The sequence below is a fragment of the Nyctereutes procyonoides genome, unplaced genomic scaffold (assembly GCF_905146905.1).
Source record: "Nyctereutes procyonoides isolate TBG_1078 unplaced genomic scaffold, NYPRO_anot_genome, whole genome shotgun sequence".
Classification (NCBI taxonomy): domain Eukaryota; kingdom Metazoa; phylum Chordata; class Mammalia; order Carnivora; family Canidae; genus Nyctereutes; species Nyctereutes procyonoides.
Window position 1 is genome coordinate 3,884,466 of NW_026575031.1, and position 24,426 is coordinate 3,908,891.

The 24,426-nt window shown below is 41.7% G+C and overlaps 1 protein-coding gene across 8 annotated transcripts in view; it reads left to right on the forward strand.

The window, feature by feature from the left end:
• Positions 1–24,146, forward strand: part of CDIN1 (CDAN1 interacting nuclease 1) — a 228,629-nt gene extending 204,483 nt beyond the window's left edge. For 7 of the 8 annotated variants that reach the window (XM_055316932.1, XM_055316926.1, XM_055316929.1 and 4 more), the window contains one exon: positions 8,449–10,726. In XM_055316932.1, the coding sequence (XP_055172907.1) occupies positions 8,449–8,578 (130 nt within the window). In that variant the 3' untranslated portion in view covers positions 8,579–10,726. Of the gene's footprint in view, positions 1–8,448; positions 10,727–23,838 lie in introns of those variants that run through there. The other variant, XM_055316928.1, reaches the window with a different exon arrangement.
• Positions 24,147–24,426: the final 280 nt, after the last annotated feature.

Consider the following 24,426-nt stretch of genomic DNA (forward strand, 5'->3'; position numbering starts at 1 on the left):
AACCATTCTCTTCTCTGCACTGTACGCAGTGATTCAGTAATTCTCATTCCCTAGTTTACTTTACTGATTGTCAGATGCTTTAAATATGTTCCCTCAAATGTAATCATTTTAATTTCTTTTACCTGAATTATAAGTTGCTTTTTCATATACTTCCTAAACATGGTGACACTTAAATCGAAATGAGTAGCTAGATAAACTTTTTAGTGTGAAATGATTGACTTTCTACTTGAAGAATTATTCCTTGTAGACAGATGGATCTCAACTCCTATACTGGGCTTTTGATGAGTCGCCCGCATTCCAGGCCCCTGCTCAGCTCTCTTCAAGGTGTTGTAAATATTTTTCAAAGTTGAATGACTGTTATAAACTGCTGTATAAATACAAGGCATAGTAAGAGACAGTCTAGTAGAGTGGTTGCAAGTACAAGCCATAGACCCAGCCCCTGGAGTTCAAAGCCTCCCTTTTGGTGTCTTTTTTTTTTTTTCTTCTGTGAAATGGGGACAATCATAGGTTGCTTGTGAACATCAAACCTCTATGTAAAAGGGCTGCGACACTGCCTGTTGTGTATTAAGTGTGATAAATGTTACCTCTTGAGGACAGTTATTGGAATCCTATCCTATGTATTTTTTTTTGTCAGATTTTATTTTTAAGTAATCTCAACGTCCAGCATAGGGCTTCAACTCACAACCCTGAGGTCAAGAGTCATATGCTCTACCAACTGGGCCAACCAGCTCCTTATATGTGTTTTTAGACAAAACCCTTATATAACATAATGCTTGGTCAAGAGCTCTCTGAAATCTCAGGAAACCAACCAGGGAGTTAGTTACGAGGGCTCATTTAGCAAAATGGTATTTAACAGTGTGATCAGAAACCTGTGGCTTCCTTCATCTACCTTTCATTTCAGCACTCTCTGAGGATGCCTAAAGGAAAAGTCTAACAACAGACTCTTAACCTTTCTCCCTTTTCTCCATAAGTAAAAATACCATCCAAGAAATGGCTGCTTTATGAAGAATAGTGTAGAGGTGGGGCAAGGAAAGGCGGTGTATTTTTTTATATATAGTTAAGAAAGCATTAAAACATAAGCAAATCCTTCCTGAATTTAGGGGCCCGAGTTTTCTGTCCTTACCTCTGAGTCTCTCACAGAAACTCTTCCAAGGAAAGACATGATTCATAACTTCTGTCCAACAGCCATATCCCGACACCCTAGGAGACCTATCTGAGGACAGCTAAATTCTTTTGGATAGCTAAGAACTTACTGAGTTACCATTTGTAAAACTTTCTTGGTGGCAATCTTTTAAAAAATCTCTTGCAGGTTGCCCTGCTGCTTTTACCATAACCAGCATCTACTGATTCTGGACTGTCCCCAATGCCTGTGATTGATGAAGCCTAGTTCCCCAACACCAGATGGCCTTAGGTTGCCATAGTTGGAGGTTTTCCATCCCACATTGGGAGCGGGGGGGGGGGGGGGCTCTGCTCTGCGGGGGGTCTGCTTCTGCCCCTTCCTCTGCTAGCGCTCCCTTTCTGTTGAATAAAAATCTTTTTTAAAGTTTTTATTTATTCATGAGAGACACACAGAGAGAGACAGACCCTAGGCAGAGGGAGAAGCAGGATCCATGTAGGGAGCCCAATGGGACTCGAACCCAGGACCCCGGGATCACACCCTGAGCCAAGCAGACGCTCAACCACTGAGCCACCCAGGCGCCCCTAAATAAAAATCTTCAAAGAAAATGCCTCTTCCCGAGTTGTCACCAGTCACTCACCTTGCCTAGCACCTCTTCTGCCTATAACCAGCCTGTCAGTGTGTCTCCATCTCCCTCATATTTGCAGACTCAGAAGCCCGATAACCAAGCAACACCAGAACCACAGGACTGGAGAAAACATGCAGAATGTTTCATTCTATATATGACTTTTCTGTATCCCTGGGTAACCTCAGTGTCCTAGATACGCAGCAGGCAGAGGTGTTGGTGTATGGACCAAGTGAGAAGCCAGGAAGTTCCGTTAGTGTAGAAGGACAGAGAGCTTTATGACTGATCAGCCTTGATGAAGAGTTGTTACTCACTGATGACCTCATTGAGTAACTCCTGCTATGGATTCGGAGCTAAAGTATAACTGGAATAAAAAGCCAATAAGCCTTTCCATACCATGTATGTGAAGAATGGGGGGGGGGACTATACAGCAAGTTACCCCCAAACCAAATGAGATGAGATAACACACATTTGTCACCTCACTTCTGTGTCATTCAGGAACATGGGCATAGCTTAGCTGGGTTCTCTTCTCCCCTGTGTCTCATGCTACATCCAGGCATTGGCCTAGGGAGTGTGGTCTCACCTGAAGGTTTGACTGCGGAAAGAAGTCCTTCCAAACTCACTCAGTGGATGTCAGCTGGATTCAGCTCCTCGGGAGCTGTCTCACTACGGACCACATTCTTCTCTACTGGCCACAGGCCATCTATCTTCAGTTCCCTGCCTCATGGGCCTCTCCCAGGTGATATTTGGCTTCATCAAAGTATACAAGCCAAAAAGCCAGAGAAAGTGTCTGGTAACAAGATGGAAGTCAGTCTCTTATAAGCTAATCACGGAAGTGCCATCCCATCACTTTTTCTATTTTCCTTTGTTAGAAGCAAGTCACTAGATCCAGCCGATGTTCAAGCAGAAGGGATTACATGAGGACCTGAATCCCGAGAGGCAGGGATCATTGAGGTCGTCTTAGAAGTCGGCTGATTGCAATATTGGTCTGTGTCTCCTAGCTGCAGTTCGGAGCGCCCAGACTACCACTGCTGGGGGCCTTTTGTCATTCCTGTCGTTGCCTAATTCAGGTTGATGCTTCTGTTGTGCACCTCTCTTCCCTTCAGTAGAGACTGCTGTCTGTAGAGTGAGTTCTAAATGGGACCTGATTCGTACCTAAGTGCCTTTCCTTCTAGCTCTTTTTATAGCTCTGTAAAGATGAACCTTATGTGTAGGTACAGATTATTTACAAATTTGCCAGGTATTGTCACACATCTTCAAATATGCCTTAGAATTACCCACTTTGGGAGCACCTGGGGGGCTCAGGGGTTGAGTGTCTGCCTTCAGCTCAGGGTGTGATCTCAGGGTCCTGGGATCAAGTCCCACATCGGCCTCACTGCAAGGAGCCTGCTTCTCCCTCTGCCTGTGTCTCTGCCTCTCTCTCTGTGTTTCTTGTGAATGAATAAATAAAATCTTTTTTAAAAAATGACCCATTTCACAGACTCTCCTTTGTATATGCTCTTCACCTGTATGTAGCATATCCACCTATAGAAGTTCTAACCACTTAGAACAACTTCCCCCAATCTTGCCAAATTTAAAAATATTTAAAACAAACGACGATATTTGTTCTCCCTCATGTGATTAGAGCTGTGCTTTTATATCTCATCCACTTAGACAATACATGATGATGGAAAACTACTGTGAATTCTATTTCCTCTGCATTTTAAAAATAAGACCTGTTAACTTTTTCTGTTTGAGGATAGTGGTTGGTGTGTGTTAAGATCTATTATCTCGAGAGTCTCTCTGGCCCATGTTTGGTAACCTCTAAGTTAGATCTCAGGGCTGGGGTCAAGAATTCAAATGCCCGTGGGGCCAGATGGACAACAGAAGTGAGCAAAGTAAGCAGGACATAAGAAATGTGATTTCTTCCATTTGTTTCTTGAGACCAGGAACCTTCTGAAGTCATTTTTTGCAGTCCCCAACTTGATAGAGATGTGCATATAGAGAAATGGGTCTCTACAATTAAAGTCCGTAGCACAAGCACCATGATAAATGGCACCTGGTGTGGAGCCCCAACGTCAGGGAGTAACAGAGAATGGTGGAGACTTTACCAAACCTGAAACCTATGTCTTGTCTAAAGGGGGCAGCTGTTGCTCAGCTCCAGCTGATTGTTGCCAGATCAGCTAATTTCTCAAAAAACTCTGAGTATGCAGGATTTTGTATTAAAAAACAACAACAACAACAACACTTATGTGCCAGCTCCATATATATTTTCTTAATTGATGAAAACCCAGCCTTGATTTAATAGATCCAGTCACAGAAATGTCACTAATTTGTAAGGCTGCTCACTCCTGTGTTTTCAAAAGCTCCATTTGTACATAAATTGTTATTCAAGTTGAATCAATATACAGTTCTCGGGAACTTTAAGATGTTGCCCTAAGTCTGCTCACGAGCTGCAGCATGCATCTAACCACTTTTCCCCAAGAGAGCCCTAAAAATCAGAGGCTGCTGAATGGGCACATTACCACCCGTTAACACCCCGTGTTTTTTTCTAAGTCACACGTACTGTGTTATTCTAACAGTTCCTTGAATGTCCTAGCATTCTCCTCCAGATCAATGCCAGACCTGAGCTAGTCCTCTCAAAACAGGACACCAGAACCCTTGTCTCACAGGTATAAGGAGCCCTTCCTGCTCTCTTTCTGGTTAAAGTCTAACAGGATGCCCCCTGCATCCCCAGTTGATCACTACCTCATAGTGAGACCAGCACAGACCCTGCAACCAGACTGCCTGGGTTCCAAAACCAGTCCTTCCACTTTTTAGCTATGAGACCTTTGGCGAGCTACTTAACTGCTCAGTGCCTCGGTTTCTTCATCTGCAGAATGGGGACATGAGTTGCACCTACATCGTGGGGTTGCCCTGAGAATTAAGTGGGTTGATCTGGGTGCAGTGCTTAGAACAGTGTCTGGCATATAATAAGTGCTAAGAAAGGGGGCAGTAATCAGCGTTGTTGTAACTGTCGCCATCATCCTTGTGATCTGCAGGTATGCCATCAGTGTGCTCCTCTGGGTCACTAATAAAAAATGCCAAGTCATGGCAGCGGCTGAGTCCTGCCAGCATGCCCACCCCTGGACTGCCACTGCTTCGGCAACCAGCACAGGGCTGTGTCATCCTATTAACTCCACATTCTCCTGTCCTTGAGAGTCACCATCACGTGCCAGGCACCGTGCTAGGCCTGGAGAACACGCAGATAAATGAAGCCTGGTCTCTGCCCTCAGCAGGGTCACAATCTGGTGGAGACAAATGAAGACACAGAGAATCCCTAGATACAGATATGCACAAAACCCAGCTTTCATTCTCCTCGCATTTAATTTCTCTAAACAGTCCTAAATGAGACCCAACCAGAGAAACACCTTCCAAACAGGTTTATAAGGAAGGCTGTTGTTACTTACAAGGAACTTCAACTTTCATACACACCCACGAGGTCCGCAATGGCTCTTGAGTCACACCTCCCATTTCTCTTATCAGGAGGGATTTGTTGTTTTTAGCAGATTTGGTGGCATTTCATTTGTGGACAAAATGACTTGTTTAAAAGTTCCTTGCATCCTAGTCTCTGCTCCACAGGAGTTTTTAAAATCCGTTTGGATGGAGTCTTTGAATTTACTACTTGACCATGTGTATCGTAACCTTCAAATTACAGTCAACCTTGAAATGTGTTTACAAAATCAATTTAGATACCCATAGACATCCCATTCCTGAGTGTGTTGGGCTGGTAGGGAGGACTGCAATCCCAGTAGCAAACCAACCCTTTGCTTTGCACATCCCATCAGACCCAGGGACTCTTGTTTCCTTTTAAACACCGTTAACAGTTGTCTGATTTTTTTTTTAATTAGTCACAAGCATTAATATGTTTGCCTTCCCACAGATCTCCTTGTGTAGTAGTGCCACAATAAATGGAGATAGGCATCAAAGAGATGAAATCGCTCAACCCACGAGCATGTACTTGACCCACATAAAAATTTCCTAGGTCCTGTTTTCTCCCTGGCTTATACCTTTGCAAAAGGAAATGCAAGAGTTGGATTGCTTGGTTTTTTGTTTTGTTTTGTTTTTCCGAATTATCAACCAAAATGTTCCCTTCTGTTGGTTCAGATAAACAAGGAATTAATTCTACAAAGTTCCTTAATGTGGCCAGCCTCTTCATAAACAGCTACATTGCTAGGCCATCCTCTTGCCAGCCTTTTGATCATCTCTGCAACCTGAATTGTTGGAGAAAATGCAGAACTACACTACAGTGGGTACCAGGAATGAGGCCAGATCTTATTCGATCATTAAATCTCCAAATCTGTCACATTCTATACGTTCCTATTACTTTTGTCATTTAAAGAACACCTAATCGGAAAGCCCTTACCTACTAGTCGCTACTTACAAGGACAAGTTGTGTTGCCTTGTTCTTCATTAAGCATATATGGTTAGAGCTTTTGAGCCCCGCGAGACGGCCAGTAGTGCCGTTGCTCACATCATTGCATCCAAAGGCTAAGAAACCAAGATGGTAGAGCATTATTCGGTGTCCCTCCTCCTATATACTGAAAACCGTTCACAGAGCCGTGCTACCACCTTCGGGGAGGCCGAGTGGTGAACCACCCCGACGAAATGTTCACAGTCACAGTCTCACAAAACCTTTTCAAGTTGCAGAGTTCATCTGTTGCCTCACGAGTGAAACAGATCCATTTTCTTGGGCATTGAGGTGTTCCCCAGCCTGGCTTTCCTGCCTAGAAAATGCCATTTTTGTAAAGAGCTGTCATGCTTCATGTCCTTTGGCTTATGATTTAGCTGTTCAGGGAAAGTGCTCGCTGCTCTTGCTCTCAGGGCTGGTGATATGTGTTTTTGTTTTATGAAATCTCTTAAAATAGTGAGCTTCTTGTTTATGGCCTCCATATATTCTTTTGTTCTTTTCCATGACTGGTTAGATCACATTTTTCCCCTCCCTTTGTAAAAATATTAGTGCCTTTCCAAAGAACATCCTGGTCTCCCGGACGGCCGCATAATACAGCAGGGAAATGTGTTGAGCTTAGCGTTGGGCCTGTTGAGGCTGTGACTAGGGCCTGCTTCACGGACAGGAAATCTCGAGGCTTCTTGGACACGGTCCTCATAATTGCAGATCTTGCTGCCCTTGCCAGACTTGGACATTGTTTGATACTAATCAGTTTTCTGCAAAATGGAGATCCCAAATGGTGCATGCAGATGGTTATTACTACAAGTTTCTAAGAAAACCCTGGTTAAATGGAAGCAAGGTCTCCCCAGGCTCATCTGCAGGCAGTCCCAGGAAACCTCCTGGAGCCTCGTGCTCCAAGGCCACCTCTCTGTGCACAGCTCCCATGTCCCCTGGAGCCACTCAGCAGTAGATGGGTTGCCATCTCCTGATTCTGTCCAAAAGTTTTAATTAATCTCGTGTACAACTTGGCTACTCTACTGATGTGAATCCCCAAATAAGCCATTCTGTGACATCCAGCTGAACTTGATCCTGTGCATACAGTATCTTGCAGCCCATCCTGTACTCTTAGTTTTGGCAAGCACACCGCAGCGTGCAATAAATCATGGAAGGAAAAAGCTTTTTGGCCTAACGTGGCTCAGCCTGCTGTAATGTCAGAATACAGAAAGCAGTTCTGTTTTTAGACATCCTTTTACTAACCCAACATTCATAATTTATGATTTCACTGTAAAATTCCTGCAACATGACACCAAAAGTAGTGCTGCCCTTTAATTAAGTACTCTCTGTAGGAAAAACGTGAAACTGATGTGCAAAACATCTCCGTGTGCCCGGTGATTGATAGTGATTACATCTTTATGAACCCAGCCTAGAGGTCTCAACTTCCTGATGGGTGAAGTAGTCTATAGGGCTGCTTCCTGAGTCTGCTGCTAACCAATTTGGAGATAATTTGGAGGCACAATTTAGAAAGGTGGAGGTTTTAAGCCAGCCTTGTCTATGCTTCTTCACAAGTCCACGTGATCTTATCCATCATCTGCATGATAAGAACCTACAACCAGATTTCACGCTGTGCTCAAACTTAGAGAGAGGTTGTATGCACAGAAGAGTCAGGGATAAGGTCTCTCTGAGAGATCCCAGTTGTCATACAGGTTTATTTGGGGGTTTTTGGTTTTTGTTTTTGTTCATTTTTAGAGCTGAAAGAACAGATGACAGAAGGGACCTCTGGCCATTAGTTGGTGCCTAGAATATGATAACAAGAAGAGGGCCTTGAGCTGTTCCACTTTTTATATTATTCTTCATTCTTTGGTTCCCTCTTCCCCCCCCCCCCATTATTTGAAATTGGGGAAGGAGGTAGGGTCACGTTAGGAGATAAAATCCCAAGTCTGGTGCTCCCTAGCTCATCACTATTGAGACTCTGGTTTTATCTTTCATCAGCTAGGTACTCCCATCAGCCCAAGTTCAGAACACCTTACTGAAAAGTGACCCAGGTCATGCATGTATCTGAGATCCTTCAGGTTCCTCGAAAGGTAATAAATCTGTCCAAGATAGTAGCAGCACCTCTCTGAAATAAGCTCATTGCTCTAAGTTCAGCTCTGGATCACAATTGTCGCAACCAAAACAAAACAAATTGGTGCAACAATGTCACTTACTCATCTTTGCAATGCTTCAAAGATCACCTTCCTCTAGAATTATGTCCATAGAATACATGATACTACACACACAGATCTTCTCATGTCTTTGCAGATTCGGGCCGGGCTTAGTCATCTATTGGTATGGCTTTATCCAGGAGCTGGACTGTAACCGGGAGAGGGGCATCCTGCTCAAAGCCTGCTTCCCCACGGACATTGTCACCTTGTGCCACAGCATAGCTTGACCCTGATGGATCCTGGAAGAGGAACCGGGAGGAAAAGATGAATCCGGAAGCAATTTTACTTTCCTGCGGTGTAACTGCTGGCAGCATCTGCCCTGAACTTCAGCTGAACCCTTGCTGTCCGTGGCCACACCACTACCTCTCTAGACAAACACATCCAGAGTTTCTGTTTTCCTTCAATCCTTGCTGATGTGAACAGCCAAGAACTGCAGGCACAACCCACTCATTATCAGCATTTCTGTCTCTGTCAAACAGTTAGTTTATAGATAGTCATAATCTTTCTTCCTTCCGGATGGTTTCTCCTTGTATACTGAACAAAAGAAGAAATGTGGGGACTGAAAGGTGTGATTTTTATCAATTCTCCTCCCAGTTCCCGAATCACCCTCTTATTTTTTTTTTACCTAAGCCTCCATTCATCCCCTGTCCCTCCCCTGTCCTTTTCATGGGCACTCACAAGCCCCCAGTGTTGCATCACCATCACGGAATAATATCGCACCAGTCCTAGCAGAGCAGAGGGCATGGAGGCCGAAACTAGATTTTTTTGTTCTCACCTGCGAGGAGACCTCGATGGTAGTACATTCTTGTTTTGTCCAGTCTTTACGGTTTCCTGATGTTGCTGGCAGGAAGCCAAGCCGAAAAAAATACACTTGATGAGAATTTCCTCTTTTTATAATGCTTATTTGAACACCAAAGACTTTCCCTTTATCTCATGTAAAAGTATTGGTTACATCGTGTCTGGAAACCACACTCCTCTGGATCAGGGGCTCAGGGGAGACCGTGGAAGCATGGTGCCAAGCCTGAGCAAAATTTTATTTTTAAACACGGCTACTTGTCAGTATGTATGGTAGGAGTCAGTATTTTTAGGAGTACAGTTTTTTAAAAGCACATCCCATGCACTGCTTTGTATCTGCATTTTATACCATGTAATTACATAACACTCAGATAACCTAGGCATTAGCAATGCTCATCAATGAATGAATGAAGTGTTCCAGAAATAAACCTTGAGTGATTTTTTTCAACTAAGCAAAACAAAATATATTTGTTCACTTTTTACACTGCAAGCCAAATTTCAACCGAAAGCAAAAACATCAATAAATCCATAATAAACCTGTCTTTTGGGAGGCTAAAAACTTACTTGTCCCCCAAGAATGTCTTTGTGAAATATTTGCCCCCATGTTGAAAATACATAATATCTTTTATAACGTCGAATAGATGAGTTTGGAAGTATTGACAAGAATAGAACTTCTACAAACACCTCTAAGTTACATACACTGTCTGCTGCTTTCAAAAGACTAAATATGCCACGTGCATTCTGTACCTAAAGGTTTACAAGTCTCCCAGCTGCCTTTTTCTTTTGAAGGACACAGAACATCAGGTCCAGACGTGGGGATTTTAACCCCATTGTGGGTTGCACTGAACAGGAAAGGAGGGAAGCTGAGGGGGAAGGAGGTCTCCAGCAGACGTCTGTTTCAGTGTCAAAGTATCACGCCGGCTTTGTGAAGGCAGTGGAGTGGTCTGAAACCACTGCTGTTGCCTTTGTGCACGCACTCACGCGCGCACACGCACACATGCACACACTAGACACAAAACTGCTGTTCAACCATTTTCAGGGCATACCCTAAACTGCTTTTTCTTGTTTAAGAATAAATTATATTTATCGACACGGATGTTGAAAACCCCGTTAAACTCTTGTCAAGGATTTGTTTTACATTAGACAAATGTATGATGAGGGGGCACAAATAAATTTTTAAAATAAGTGCTTGCATTTCATATCCCTCCTCCTACCTGGTGCCCCGACATAATGTGTTAGGAGAAGATGTTGCTGTTTTCTGGCAAAGGTCCAACCTCCTCTTTATGAAGGAGGTTTTAAAATGTGGCCCTAAGAAAGGGGAAAGAAACCAGTAAGCTGTACATATCATGATAGAGTTACAAGTTATTCAAAACTAAGCTTTTGCCCACATTAAACTAATGCGATAATTATATCTATGATTCTTCAGTTGGAAGAGTGTAGGGAGTTTTGTCCCCAAATTGAAAGCTTAAAATCCCCTTATTCTTTTCCTCTTATGGTGGAAATACTTACTGTGTTCTATCAATATGTGTTTACTTGTTTATATTTTTTAGTTCAGACAATAAAAATGGCCCTGGAAAGTAGACATGACAACATTTGTTTATTTGTTTGTTTGTTTGTTTTAATTGCTGCTGTCATTAGAACATTAACATGAAAGCCAAATCTTGTTTTATGGAGCATTCTGCAAACTGTGCTAATAAATGATGCCAACCCAGAAAGCAGGAGTATGCGTCTGACGTAAAACTAAATGATGAGCTCTCTGGCATGTATAGACTTGCCAGGCATCCACTGTCACAAGCAGAGACCCCAACCGAAGTGTGGCTGGCCTCAGCTGAGAGCAGAGCTCCACGGATGTCTGAGGTGACTTCATAGACTCCCTTCCACCCTTCTCTCTATACACACACACACACACACACATACACACAGTGAGGTTTTTTTCATCTGCCTTCTCCTGAGATCCATGTCAACTCTTCTCAACACTCCTAAAGTTGCATACAGAAGGAAATGCTTAGGGGGTCCAAAGCAGAACTATCTCCAGGGGAAATAATTTTAACTATAGTGTGTGTACCTGTTCATGATTGGCAAGGCTTGATTCCATCCTCGAAAAGATGAGAAATCGTTGGTCTTTGGGGGGCAGGAGGGAGGTGCATTAACTCACTGCAGCCACGCGGGGATTGCTTGGGGCTCTGATGAGGTCCTCCACTGGACAGTCCCTGGTGGGCCACGCTAACCCGCGCACAGAGGCCAGGTGAACACCCCATTCACTCGCCTCGCGTGGAACGCTCCACCTGTTGCTTCTTTGCATCCGTGGAACCGAGATCCCTTAATCGTCTGCTTTTCTTCACATGCTCCCCACTAGGACCCGGTGTCTCGACTGACTTCAAGTGTTGCTGCTTCTATTTGCTACTTCCCTTCAGCCACCTTCCCTGTCCTCTTCCCCTTCCCCAGCCTTTGCCGGCTTCCTTCCACCCACGTGGACGTGGGTTCCGCATTTCCTCCCCACACCTTGACTTTCTTCTCTCGCTAATGGTCCCACCACCAACTCGCATGGCATCTAGATCCTGATCCATAGGCCTTCGGGGTGGGGATTGGTGGGGAGTGAGTACACCTGAAGGAGCCTAAGACTTCTCCCCCTGATTAAAATGATGAATGAGTAAAATGCCTGTGTGATTTCAGGAGGGAAGCGCACCTCACATGTACCTAAGAGAAGCTTGCCATTTTCCATGCGATCTGATGGGAGCAAGTGGCCTCAGTGTGGAGCCACTTTGTGGCAGGGATGGGAGGAGAAAAATCTCCCAAGGGGGGCACTGTTGATTAGGGTAAAGGAACAAAGCTAGCCTCACTGGAGAGGAAACTGAAAGGCCTATGATGGGGAGTTGGCCTTCAATGTCACCATTTATAGAGCAGCACTCTCTGAACCTGTCTGTAAAGTCCCTCTTTGGTGATGGAAGGGTGGTGGTGACAAAGCTGGGACTGTCTCACTGCAGTGCCCAGAACGAACCTTTCCATATATGGTGAACGTGATCTTTTATTAAGAACATGCCTGAAAAAAAAAAAAAAAAAGAACATGCCTGGATTCCAAAGATTAAAAAAGGAAGATGGATTATGAAATAATAACCAAAACAGCTTCGGTTCCTCTTGTGTTTCTGACTTTCCTGCTATTGTTTTTGAATAGCACTGTGAGACAAAGAGCTGCTTAGGTCAAGCTCAATAAATTAGCGTTTTCATACAATAGTAATCCACTAAAATGATTTCAAAGCTTGATCAAAGCACCTCCCAAAGACTTAAAACTTTTCCACAATACAGGAGGGAGGGGAAATGCTTATTTGATGCCTTAATTCATTTCCGTGAGTATAGCAAAGTTAGATCCTGGCGTCATATCTACTTTCTGTAAAATCTGCCCCACTTCATTAAACAAATCCAACTTGTTCTTACTGTTTTTATGGGTAAGTAAAAGGGATTTAAGTTTTCATCTAGTTAACTGGAACAACAAAGCACTTGGAGTCGCTTATAAGGAAAAGCTACAGATAGTACCTTTATAAAACAGGCATGACATAATATTTAATTGCAGTATTAAGTCTAACTCCCTATGCTTAGAATAAAGTGTGTATCTGTAGGGGATCCCTGGGTGGCTCAGTGGTTTAGTGCCTGCCTTTGGCCCAGGGTGCGATCCTGGAGTCCCGGGATCGAGTCCCGCATCCGGCTCCTTGCATGGAGCCTGCTTCTCCCTCCTCCTGTGTCTCTGCCTGCCTCTCTCTATGTCTATCATAAATAAATAAATCTTTTTAAAAAAAAGTGTGTATCTGTAGATTTATTTTGCATCTCAATAATCATGGCAACCGATGCATTTAGTTTTTCATTGTTTGGATTTGCCTAGAGCTGTCACCTATTAAAGGCAAGGATGATGGGAGGTAGCCTAGTGATAGCAAAGCTAAGCAAATTCCAGGCCCGTTTTATATATAAAATGATGTGCGACTACTGCAGCCATGTCAGGCTCAGCTAAAGACCTGTGGTGCTAGGTCAACATAATTTCTATTTTTTAAAGGAAAGGTCATTTTGAAATGCTGACATGAAATATAACCAAGTCAATTAAGTAATAACAATTGAAGTTCAGAGTTTAATTGAGGGCCAAACATGAAGCCAATGACCATTAACCTAAAGTGGCCATGAATTCCCCCTGCAAACTGCCTTGGTATTTCTAGAATAACTAGCACTTTTTTCTTAAAAAAAAAAAAAAGAAAGAAAGAAATGCCTTTGCCAATCTTATGTCCAACACAGATATGTTCAGAAATAATAATTTAGTGTGTTTATAGTAGACTTACATTTTTAAGTTTTAACTGAAATTTCTTATAAGGCAAATTAAAATTTATGTAATCAAAACCACCTCTGCAGGAAACCATAGTTTTGTAAGTTAACTGATAGAAGCACCCTTTACTTGACCGTGGCACATTTGTCTCCGTTGTCGACAATCTTTCTTCGTGTAGTTATTTAATGGCAAGATTTCCGACTAAATGATAAGCTCCATGGAGTAGTTTTATTTGCTGCCCAGCCCCCAACAGCCAACAGAGTTTATGGCACAGAGCAGGTGCTCAATGAATATCGAATGAACAAATAACTACAAACTTAACACTAAAAATGTTTTCCTTCACTTACATTAAAAAACAATCAGAATCTTTTTTTTCTCATTTTCTTAGCTGAAAACTGTATTTACTGGAATGTGAGAATAGCATCATACATGTTGGTATTAAACAATTACTTTAGAAACTCCCAATCTCAAAGCAGGTTCATTAACCAGAGTATCTTAGGATGCATACTTAGTGTTAAGGAGAGTTCATGTGATCTCATTCCATTTACCTTCAAGCTAGCCCTAGTGCATTGTTTATCCAATATATTTCCAAAGAAAAAAATTAGAACATTTAAAAATCATTTTCTCTTGATGCCTTAGCCTAATTTTTTTTTAAATGTTTACATTTCTCTGTAAGAAATGGCTTCCTCTAAAATAGAGTCAAGGCCTCAAATGCAAAGGTGTTTCAAAAGCCAATTTTGGGATATTCGGTAGAATTCTTAGGTTAGCTGCAAATGGTATTTTCAATTGCTCACTTTTTTAATGCTGAATTGATGGCAAAGTGCTTCCTGGCCATAAAAGTGGCTGGCTGGATCAGGAGAGAAGGGTTCTTTGGTCATTCGCCAACAGGATCTGACTTTGAAGAGACCACTGTCCATGAACTGCTCCGCGGGCATTTCCCTGTTAGTCATTAAATCAGACGTTATCATTTGAAGGTCCTAAGCATTTGGCTTATTTCCTTGTATTTTGGAAACTTGTATCACAAAAGGAACTGGAACTTACACATTCTTCTTTGCCAGTTTCCCAGGACTTAATTTGTTGGGGCTATTTTGTACAGGATCCCTTCTACTAGTGTCTGGAGAGAAACAACACCCAGTTCTCTCTGAGATAGTCCTGAGACAGTCCTCTCTGGCTCTATGTGATATTTCTTTCTTCTCTTTCTAGCATGTAGGCTATTCAAAACACAACTATTTGAGTCCCTAATGTATATTTAAAAGTGTTTCAGTGCTGTGGGGAATTTTAAAATATGCAATAAGAGGTGGTTCTTGAAAAAAGTCATTATCAAAATGAAAACAAAAGGTTTGAAAATTTCAGAAAAATCAGTCAAGGGAAAGAGGCAACACTCTGAGGATTTTAGTAAGATATTTTAATTCTAGAATATGGACAGTAAATCATGCTCTATTTGGTTACGGCAGCTGTGTTTGCTGCTAAGAATTCTGAGACTGAGTTCAGCTCAGCAGGAAATAGAGGTATGATCAGTTATGGGCACTGGTCTTGAATGGGCAGTGATCACATAGTTGCCACATATTTCTAATTTCTGCCCTAGGCCATTCATATTTAGTGCAAGTATGAATAAATTTGACCCATTTGGAAAGGAACTCATAATCTTGTTCATCAGCCTGAGCAATAAAACAAGCAGGAACATTTTCTACAGGGCCTATGACATCAAGTGAACTATCTGTTCTTGGCTAAAGTCTATTTAGGAATTCATTTATAAGCTAAATATGTCCATAGGAATAGGACTTAAAAACTCAAACAGTGGAAGGCCATAGATAATTAATACCTTCGGCAAACATCTACAAGTTAAAAGACATTTTTGATGGAAAAACAAGGGCAGGGGGTGGGGTGTCTCTATTTTGGCCTCTGCCCAAGGATCTTGAGATTTGAGGATTATCTTCAGTTAGATGGTCTTACATATTTCTGAGGTGTTTTGTTTGTCAGTAAAACCGGGCTGGGGTTTCGTCAGCTGCAGACTATGCCTTCTCCTTCATGGTCTTGATATCCTCTAGGTATCCCTTCCCTACTCTCTACATTTCTCTAAGGTCATGATTATATATTTGTAATATTTGTTGTAAGATGCGCTCCCAAAAAAAAGTATTAAATTTTTTTCTAGGATAGAGGAGATGGGTATGCTTTACCTGGTAATGCAGTTTTTGTTAATATACTTACCATTAAGCCATAAATAATCTTCCTAATCCAGTTTTACTTGTGTCAGTTTATTAATTTGAACAGCTAAAATAATAACTATCATTACACACGGATAATTAGTAGATAAAAGTCAAAAAATATTTTATTTCTTGCTCCTTTGACTAGAAGTATCCATCCTGGTTTTCAAAGTTAGAATTTTTTATGAAGTGTTTTGTAATAAAAAAAAATTCAATAACAGAATAATCAAAAAGCAGAACAATGAAAGAGGTGGCAAAGTGGACATGAGTGCTCTGCATGGAAATGTAAAACTCAGGCTTTTGGTAACTGATTTTCCTCTTGCTCCCCCACCATCCTTGAAAGTGTTTTGCAATGACAGGGTTTTTTTAAAAAAGAGCAGAACAGGGTGTGGAGTGAGCAAAGAAGCTCACATGAAAACTGAATTGCATTTTCTAGCAGCTCCCTGACAATTCCCTAAGAGATGTGTGGAAGTAAAACTGAACTATGAGGGAACATGAGACCAGTTTGACTATATAGACTATGAAAATTTTAGAATTGAAGGGACCAGAGGTTTCATTGCGTCGAAGAAAAAATTGTAGTCTGCAGAGGTTATGTGACTCGCCCAAGGTCATGTGGCTAATTAGGGGCAGAACCAGAATCTGTCTCTCCTAGCCTCCTGTCCACTGTCCCTTGCACCAAAGGGTTAACAATTTATTCTGGAAGGAATTTCCAGTACCTTAGTTACATTCATTATTTACAAAGTAAAGGACCATAGTGTATTTTTAAATGAACATTGTGAACCTTAGTTTTTGCCCTGCCCTGATATCCTAATCTCTATTGAAGAAATCAGCTGGCGTTTTAACAACTAATTCTCCTCACACCTGCACTTTAGTAACTAAAACTCTTATTGTTTGGTGGCAGTTTCTATACATTGCCCTTTGGTCTAAGGATGTGCCACTAGGAATGAATCTGGAAACTTCTTAAGACTTCTTTTCCCTCTGTCCAATTTACATGTTCATCTGATTTTTTCCTTCCATTGTAAAAAGTTCACAGATGTTATGTTTACCGTCTTCTCTTCCTATAAGGATAAGCCAATACTTACACCGACAATAACTCATGAACTTCTCTGATCATCCCCAAAAATGGTTAGCATATAATAATCTCAACCTGTACTCCGTAGAACCTGATGACTCACACATGCTTTGACAACACACTGGATTCCCTGCTTATCCACTTACTGATAAGCAAACTCTCTAAAACCCTCAGTTCCTTCATTTGTCAAATGGAAATGAAATAATACCTATCACCTAGGACTATTATGAGGATTAAATAAGATTAGTACGTAATGCATCATAAATCATAGCCCTAATAAAACTAGTATCCTATATTCTAATTCTGTTATACATTGTGTAATTAATATTACTACTACCATAGAAGGATCCATTTAATAAATGATATACACCATTAAAAATGTGCATTTTCCACGCTAATGTAGAAATGAGTAGAACACAGATAGCTTGGCTTATTTAATACTTTTCTAAAATTCATTTAGAAAAAGTCATTTTTCCAGAAGTTAAGAGACCAACAGAACCAGACCCCCCTTTGAAAGTGGGCATATGTTTAGTTGATTGTTTGCACAGACAGACGTCTAGTTTAACATTCTTCTGCTCCAGAAGAGGAGCTTGAAGGACGTGAACCCGTGTTTCTTTTGATAGTGACTGTGGCCTTTGCCACAAAGACAACTTGGGCAGCAGCGTAAGAAAGCAGCCAGGCCCAGATCCACTGCACACCAGATGAGCCCTGAAAAATGCAGGGGCTTGTTACATGTAACAGTCCCCTTGTTTCTTTAAGGGGATTGAGATATTCTCCGGGCCACTGTTAATTCAGTGAAAGAACGCATAAAATACTATTTGAATTTGATCTTTAGAGAAACAAACAAAGCTAAGCTAAAGGAATTTGGGGAAATTACTACTTTGTTCCTGGATTTTTTTTTCCTCTGATTGATGTTTGTAACACCATTTGGGGCGGCTTTTTAGAAGACATGACTTTTGCCAGCACACCACCTCTAAAAATAAACCTCATTAGATCACAGGCAAACTGAACAATTTTTAAACAATTGAGCAAGTACTGATGCTCCCCTCTCAAAACACAGGCCAATATCCCAACATGTTGGAGGCAGTCTGGAGCAGATTCTCTTTGGCAACAGGAAAATGCTACAACAATAATGCTGAGCATGGAAAGTGTGGCTCTCACCTGGGAGCTTGACAGTATTTTGCAAACAATTAACTACTCTTTGCAGTACCCCTGCCAGGTTGGATAAGTGCCCTTATGTCAGTACCAGAGGAGTTAATGACCTATGCTTTTTGTAGAAGTTGCTTACTTCCTCATAACAAGAAAGAAAACTTGAAAAGATGCTCTTTCTGAAGGGAATGATTTCTCTCTCCATACTATTTATTGTCAGAAAACTGAAAAACAATTTTAAAATAGATAATAAAGTGTATGTCTACCCAATCATGAAAATGAAATTGTAGCGTCAGTTGCCCAGGTAAACTGATTGTCAACTCCCTGAGAATGTCTTCCCCTTGTTTGTTAGTAAGATCTGATGGAACACCAGGAGACAAAGTTCTCAAACGTGGTGTCCGCAAGCTCCCAAGTACTGCTCCCTCCACATGCCTAGCCTCCACTCTGGAGTTAGAACAACCAAAAGGGAATAGTGAACATGGCAAGTTTTCCTAGAACCCTTCTGGCTCCATTTATTTCCCATGTGTTACAGAAATTATAAAAGGGAGAACTGAAAAATCTTTTTACTCAAAAATAGTGAAAGCAGCAGAACAAAATAAACGGTTCTTAAGAACGACTTTGTAGGGACACCTGGGTGGCTCAGCAGTTGGGCATCTGCCTTCGGCACAGGGCATGATCCTGGGGTCCTGGGATTGAGTCCCGCATCCGGCCTGCTTCTCCCTCTGCCTATGTCTCTGCCTCTCTCTCTCTCTGTCTCATGAATGAATAAATAAAATCTTTAAAAAAAATGAAAAAACTTTGTAATGCTCCCATTTTAGCATGGCAGGCTGTGTGATATAAAGACAATCCAGGGGTGCCTGCGTGGCTCAGTACACTGAGCGTCCAACTCTTGATTTCAGTTCAGGTCATGATCTCAAGGTTATGGGATCAAGCCTTGCATCAGGCTCTGCCCTCAGCAGGGAGTCTGCTTAAGATTCTCTCCCTCTGCTCCTCCCCTGACATCCCTCCCACTCATATGTATGTGTGTGCTCTCTCTCAATCTCTCTCTCTCTCTCTCTTTCTCTCTCTCAAATAAAATCTTTTTTAAAAATAATAGTAAAGATAATCCAGATGCTCTCATTAACTGAATTTGAAAATTTCAAATGATTTGCATTGGATTCAACCTAGTGTCCTATCTTATTAAAAACATGAAGCCTGGAAAAAAACAACAACGGTCCTGCAATGGCTTGGTCTAATCATTACCTGAAATTGATCTGAGTTTGCTGCTCACTGATGTCAGATTACACAGTCACCAAAATAGTCCGTTCATTCCTTCTAACTAGCACAGAAACATTTGTTGAGAGAGCTGGAGATGGGATGAGGAAGGGTGTCTTCCCTGCTATGGAAACCATAACTCCCCATATGCTGAAATTGGAGGCTCACCAGAGACAGCCTGATTGGCCCCCTCCATCTAGAGTGGAGTCAGTGTTGCTACCCTGGGGACGTGGGGCCTGGGGTCCATTCTAGAGAAGCCAACAGGCCCTCAGGATAACCATTCATACAAGAAATTATCTGTTCCTGGGTGCATATAGGAGAGGGAACATGCAGCAAACAAAAACTGATTGTCTACACAAACACACACACTCCTTCATCCTTTCTAGCAGTACAATTTTTTTAAAAAAGATTTTATTTATTCATGAGAGACCCAGAGAGAGAGAGGCAGAGACACAAGCAGAGGGAAGAGCACGCTCCCTGCAGGAGCCCGATGTGGGACTCGATCCCGGGCCTCCAAGATCATGCCCTGGGCCGAAGGCAGATGCTCAACCACTGAGCCACACAGGCATCCCTCTAGCAGTACAATTTTTATCAAGAACTGGAGGCAGATGCTTTATCAGGGCAAAGGTGGACTGGCCTGATGATGCATTGGCAGCACCACTATAGCCACTGAGCAGCAAGGAAACACCTATTGTAAAGTTTCAGAGAAACCTTTTCTTCCCTGATGAAGGAAACCCCCTTTTCTGCCATCCTTCTTTCTTTAGCTATCAAGATGGCATGGTGGAGCTACAGTAGCCATCTGGTGATCATAAGGAAAAGGCAAAAGAAATCACCAGAGCCAAAAGAAAGGGAGCCACTGGCTGAGTCCAGGTCAGTACTGCCAAACTCTTCTTGTGACAACTGGCACCTCTTAGGTGTTCTGTTACTTGCACCCAAAAGCATCCCTAACTGACAAGGGACTCTTTTGGATTCTTATAATAGGGCTCTTGGTGATCCCTTATGTGTACTGCCAGAGAAACTTGGTTGAGATGTCTAACGAAGTTACTGATTGCTCAATGCGTACCCAGAAACACCGAGCCCCATGCAGGCTAAAACTCTCAAGAGGGCTGGGATAGAAGCTACTTCCCCTCAGAGGGGACAAACCCAGCGATTTATTATGCAGCACTCTCAGCAAATACATCCTACTGTAGAACTCCGGAAAAATCTGTCCAGCATCTCTGCTAGAACTGAAGCCTCCAGGGACATCATCATTAAAAGGAGTTGTAGAAAACAGAAGACCCCCTTAGAGAACTGTGGATAGAAACTCTTAGCCACATGTTTATTTTGGATGACCCTTCCCACCACTCCCCACAAAATAACACCATTTTTACTGAAATATTCAAATAAATACATTAGCTAAGTGTCCCTTTCTATCTTAGCCAGCACATCTAAACTGTAACAGTGACAAGGACGGCACCTTGTCATTAATATACACCTATTAAAACAGGGATGATCAATTGCAAAAGAGAAAATAGAGCCTAGTCACGGGACCCAGCAGCACAGCTGGCGGACACCTGGCTTCCAATCATAGAACCAACTCTGACAAGCTGTCTGGGTCAGCCAGTTACTCAAGCTCCTCTGGCCCCACTTTCCTCATCTGTAACAATGGTTCTTCCTGCATACTGAGCTGCAAAGATTAAAGCCTGTCTGTATACATTGAGTACTTTTAACAGGCCCTGGCTCCTAGTATATACTCAATAAATGTTAACTCTCATATTACCCCTTTTCCATATTGGGGACACTGTGGCTCACAGAGGTTAATTTGTCCAGGGTTGGGCAGCCCGGGTGGCTCAGCGATTTGTCACTGCCTTCAGCCCAGGGCCTGATCCTGGAGACCCGGGATCAAGTCCCATGTCGGGCTCCCTGCGTGGAGCCTGCTTCTCCCTCTTCCTGTGTCTCTGCCTCTCTCTCTCTCTCCTCTCTGTGTATTCTCGTGAATAAATAAATAAAATCTTTAAAAAAAATTGTCCAGGGTTTCCCAGGCAGTAAGTAATAAAAATGTGTCAAAATGTTTAATTTAAGTAATGTGACTGTAATTTATCTGTTATACTACTTTAGGTGATAAACATAACTAATATTCACCAACCTCAGATGCTCCTCCACTGCTTGAATGCACAGCAGAGGACACTTTCCAGATATAGGTCCATGTTACCAATTCTGGCTGAGGTAAAGTGAACGGGTGAGCTCTGACAGTGAGGCAGTGAAAAGCCCTGTGGGATTCTCCATTTCTCTCTCTTGTCTTGCTGTACAACCCAAGCGAAGTTCCAGAGGTTGAATCTCCACCATTGGAGGCTCTGAGAGACAAAATAGAACAACTCACAGTCCGCCACCACCACCACCCAACCTGAGACAGAAATAAACACTCATGCTCAGTCACTGAAATTTGGGGGTTGTAACCATACCATCGGCCTACTCTATCTCAACAGAGAGAGCAAAATTTCCAAATTTTGTGTAAAAGAGTATTGATTTCAGGGGCTTATCAGGGATCACTCCTGGTAATTTTGAGGGGGGCGTTCATCTAATGTTATAACTGTTCTAATGAGTCATTAAAAAAAGTTCATGAACATTGTTCTATAGCTTAATTTTCTAAGTAATAATCATGCTGCAAACCTACAGGACAAAGATAAATAATTATTAATTTAATAAGTAAATATACCTCATAATTATAATATCCAAGAAAGCCTTAATATCATTGCTTCACTTTTTTTCCCAGGATTTCAGAGAAAAATCTGTTTTAAGAATTATCCTGATATTTTGGGTTTTCAAAAGACTGTTGTTAACCCTGCATGTAGGCAATCTCCAAGCAAGAATTAACATAAATTGTTTTTATTTTCTCCAGACCTAGAACCTAAAAATTTGAATCTTAAAAATAGATTAATCTTCTGAATACATGGTTAAGAAATGAAAGCATAAGCCACAGTCTAGAATAAAATATTTGCTAACCCTATCTGACAAGAACTCCTGTCCATAATATTTTAAAACTCTCAAAACTCAATACTAAGAAAATAACTCCATAAACAAAAAAAAAAAAATTGAGAAAAAATTTGAGCAGTCCTTTCACCAGTGAAGAGATATACCATATGAGCACGTGAAGGGATGTTCAGCAACGCTTGTCATTAGGAAGACACAAATGAATATCATTTGAAATCCCACTACGCACCTACTAGAATAGCTCAAATAAAAAACTGACACTACAAAGTACTGAGGGAGGCTATGGAGCAATTGCAACGCTTTTACATTGCTGCTGTACATGCAAAACAGTATAGCCAACTGGGTGAACAATTTGGCAATTTCTTATAAAATCAAATGCATACCAGATAACCTAGCAATTCCACTCCTAGACATTTACCCAAGAGAAATGAAGACCAATGCTTTCACAGGAACCTCTTCACCATCATTCATAGCAATGTTATTCATAATTGCCAAAAGCTTGCAATAAACCAAATATCCTCAGCTTTGGGATGAACAAACTGTGGTATATCCATGCAATGGAATACTACTTAATAATAAAAAGGATCCAACTTCAGGTGCAAACCACAAAATAGATAAATCTCAAGAGAATTATGCTAAGTTAAAGAAGCCAGATCTAAAAGACCATATACTGGTTAACTCCGTTTATATAGTATTTTGGAAAAGACAAAACTTTAGGAATAGAAATGGATGACTGCTGGGGGCGAGGGTGGAGGGAAGGAAGCTGGCTACACAAGGAGGCATGAGAGATCTTTTTAGGATGTTAGAAATATTCTCTGTTAATTCTGGTGGTGGTTGCATGAATCTGTCAAGTGTTAGAATTGTGCCCCTCAAAAGGGTATACTCTTTGTAGGTTACACTTCAAACAATAATTAAAAAAGCAAATTTTTTAAAATTTCAATGAGTTTGTTCTTCAAATGTTGGTAATGTCCTGAAAGTTGATGATAATTGCAATCAGGAAGAAGCTTGTTTATAAAATATTATGTATCTGATCTATACTAACTCTACTTGAAGTGTGTACAGACTTTTTAAAGTCAAAATTTAGAAGAGTAAATCCCATTCACACAAAAAGAAGCAAAAAAATCTATCTTTAGAGCTCTGGCCAAATATTCATTCCACACAGCACAACAAATATTTGGGAGTATACCGTCTCTGAATCTGTAAAACAGGCAGTTACACAAATTTTAAAGGGCCCTCACACCCATATTGGATCCCCACATCATCATTACCTTAAAGTATGGTAGAAAATGACCTAAGTCTTTTCTATCTTAGAATAATACCTGGTATGTAATAAAGTGTTAGTTATTTTACTACTTAAATTTCTCTCACTCACCACTATTATGCAAGTGTAATAATATCTGTTGTAGTTGCCTTTGTTAATTGCTTACCCACCAGCCATTCACCATCACGCCTCCTTTTTGTTCATGTATCTGCTGTCCCCTAAATGGCTCTTCCTTAGGAGGAGAGCACCCCAGTCCCAGCCCAAAGAGGCACATCATAATTACACTAAGCCATTCTTGGCACACCCACGCTCCCCCTTCTCTTACCAGTGACTGGTGTAGGCATGGGCATGTGATGCAATTGAACGAAAGAAAATCAAGAGAAAGTCTACTGAAGCATTTGTGGGAAAGAGTTTGTGGTTTTCTTTGCTGATGAAGAATCACAAAAGAGTCCCTTTCCTAATGGTGATATCTGTTTAAGATGCAGGAGCTGCTGCAGCCATCTGGCCACCAGAAGCAGTGCGAGACTACAGACAGACCAACACTGAGATTGAGGAGGCAGAGAGATGGAAAAAGCCTGGCTCTGGTGACATCCCTGAATTCCTGAATCAATCTTAGAACTGCCCTACCTCCACACCTTCTGTTGTCTCAGCTAACAAATTTTCTTTATTTTTTAAGCCAGTTGAGTCAGACTTTTCTGTTACTGGAAGCCAAAATGTTATGATTGATACTTCTATTTACAGCAAATACATTATTTTCCATTGCAAGGGGAGGGAAAGCTAAGATCCAGAAAAGTTAGCAGGTCCACATCTATATTTTTTCAAAGATTTTATTTACTTGAAAGAGCACAACCAGAGGGAGTGGGAGAAGGAGAAACAGACTCCCTGCTGAGCAGGGAGGCTGACAAGGGGCTGGATTGCAGGGTCCTGGGACCATGACCTGAGCTAAAGGCAGTTGCTTAACCAACTGAGCCACCCAGCCAGCCCCCTACATCAATTTTTTTTAGACCTGGGGCATATAGAATATTTATTTTAGTGATTAAAATTGGATAAAATCCTGGGGGAGCCTG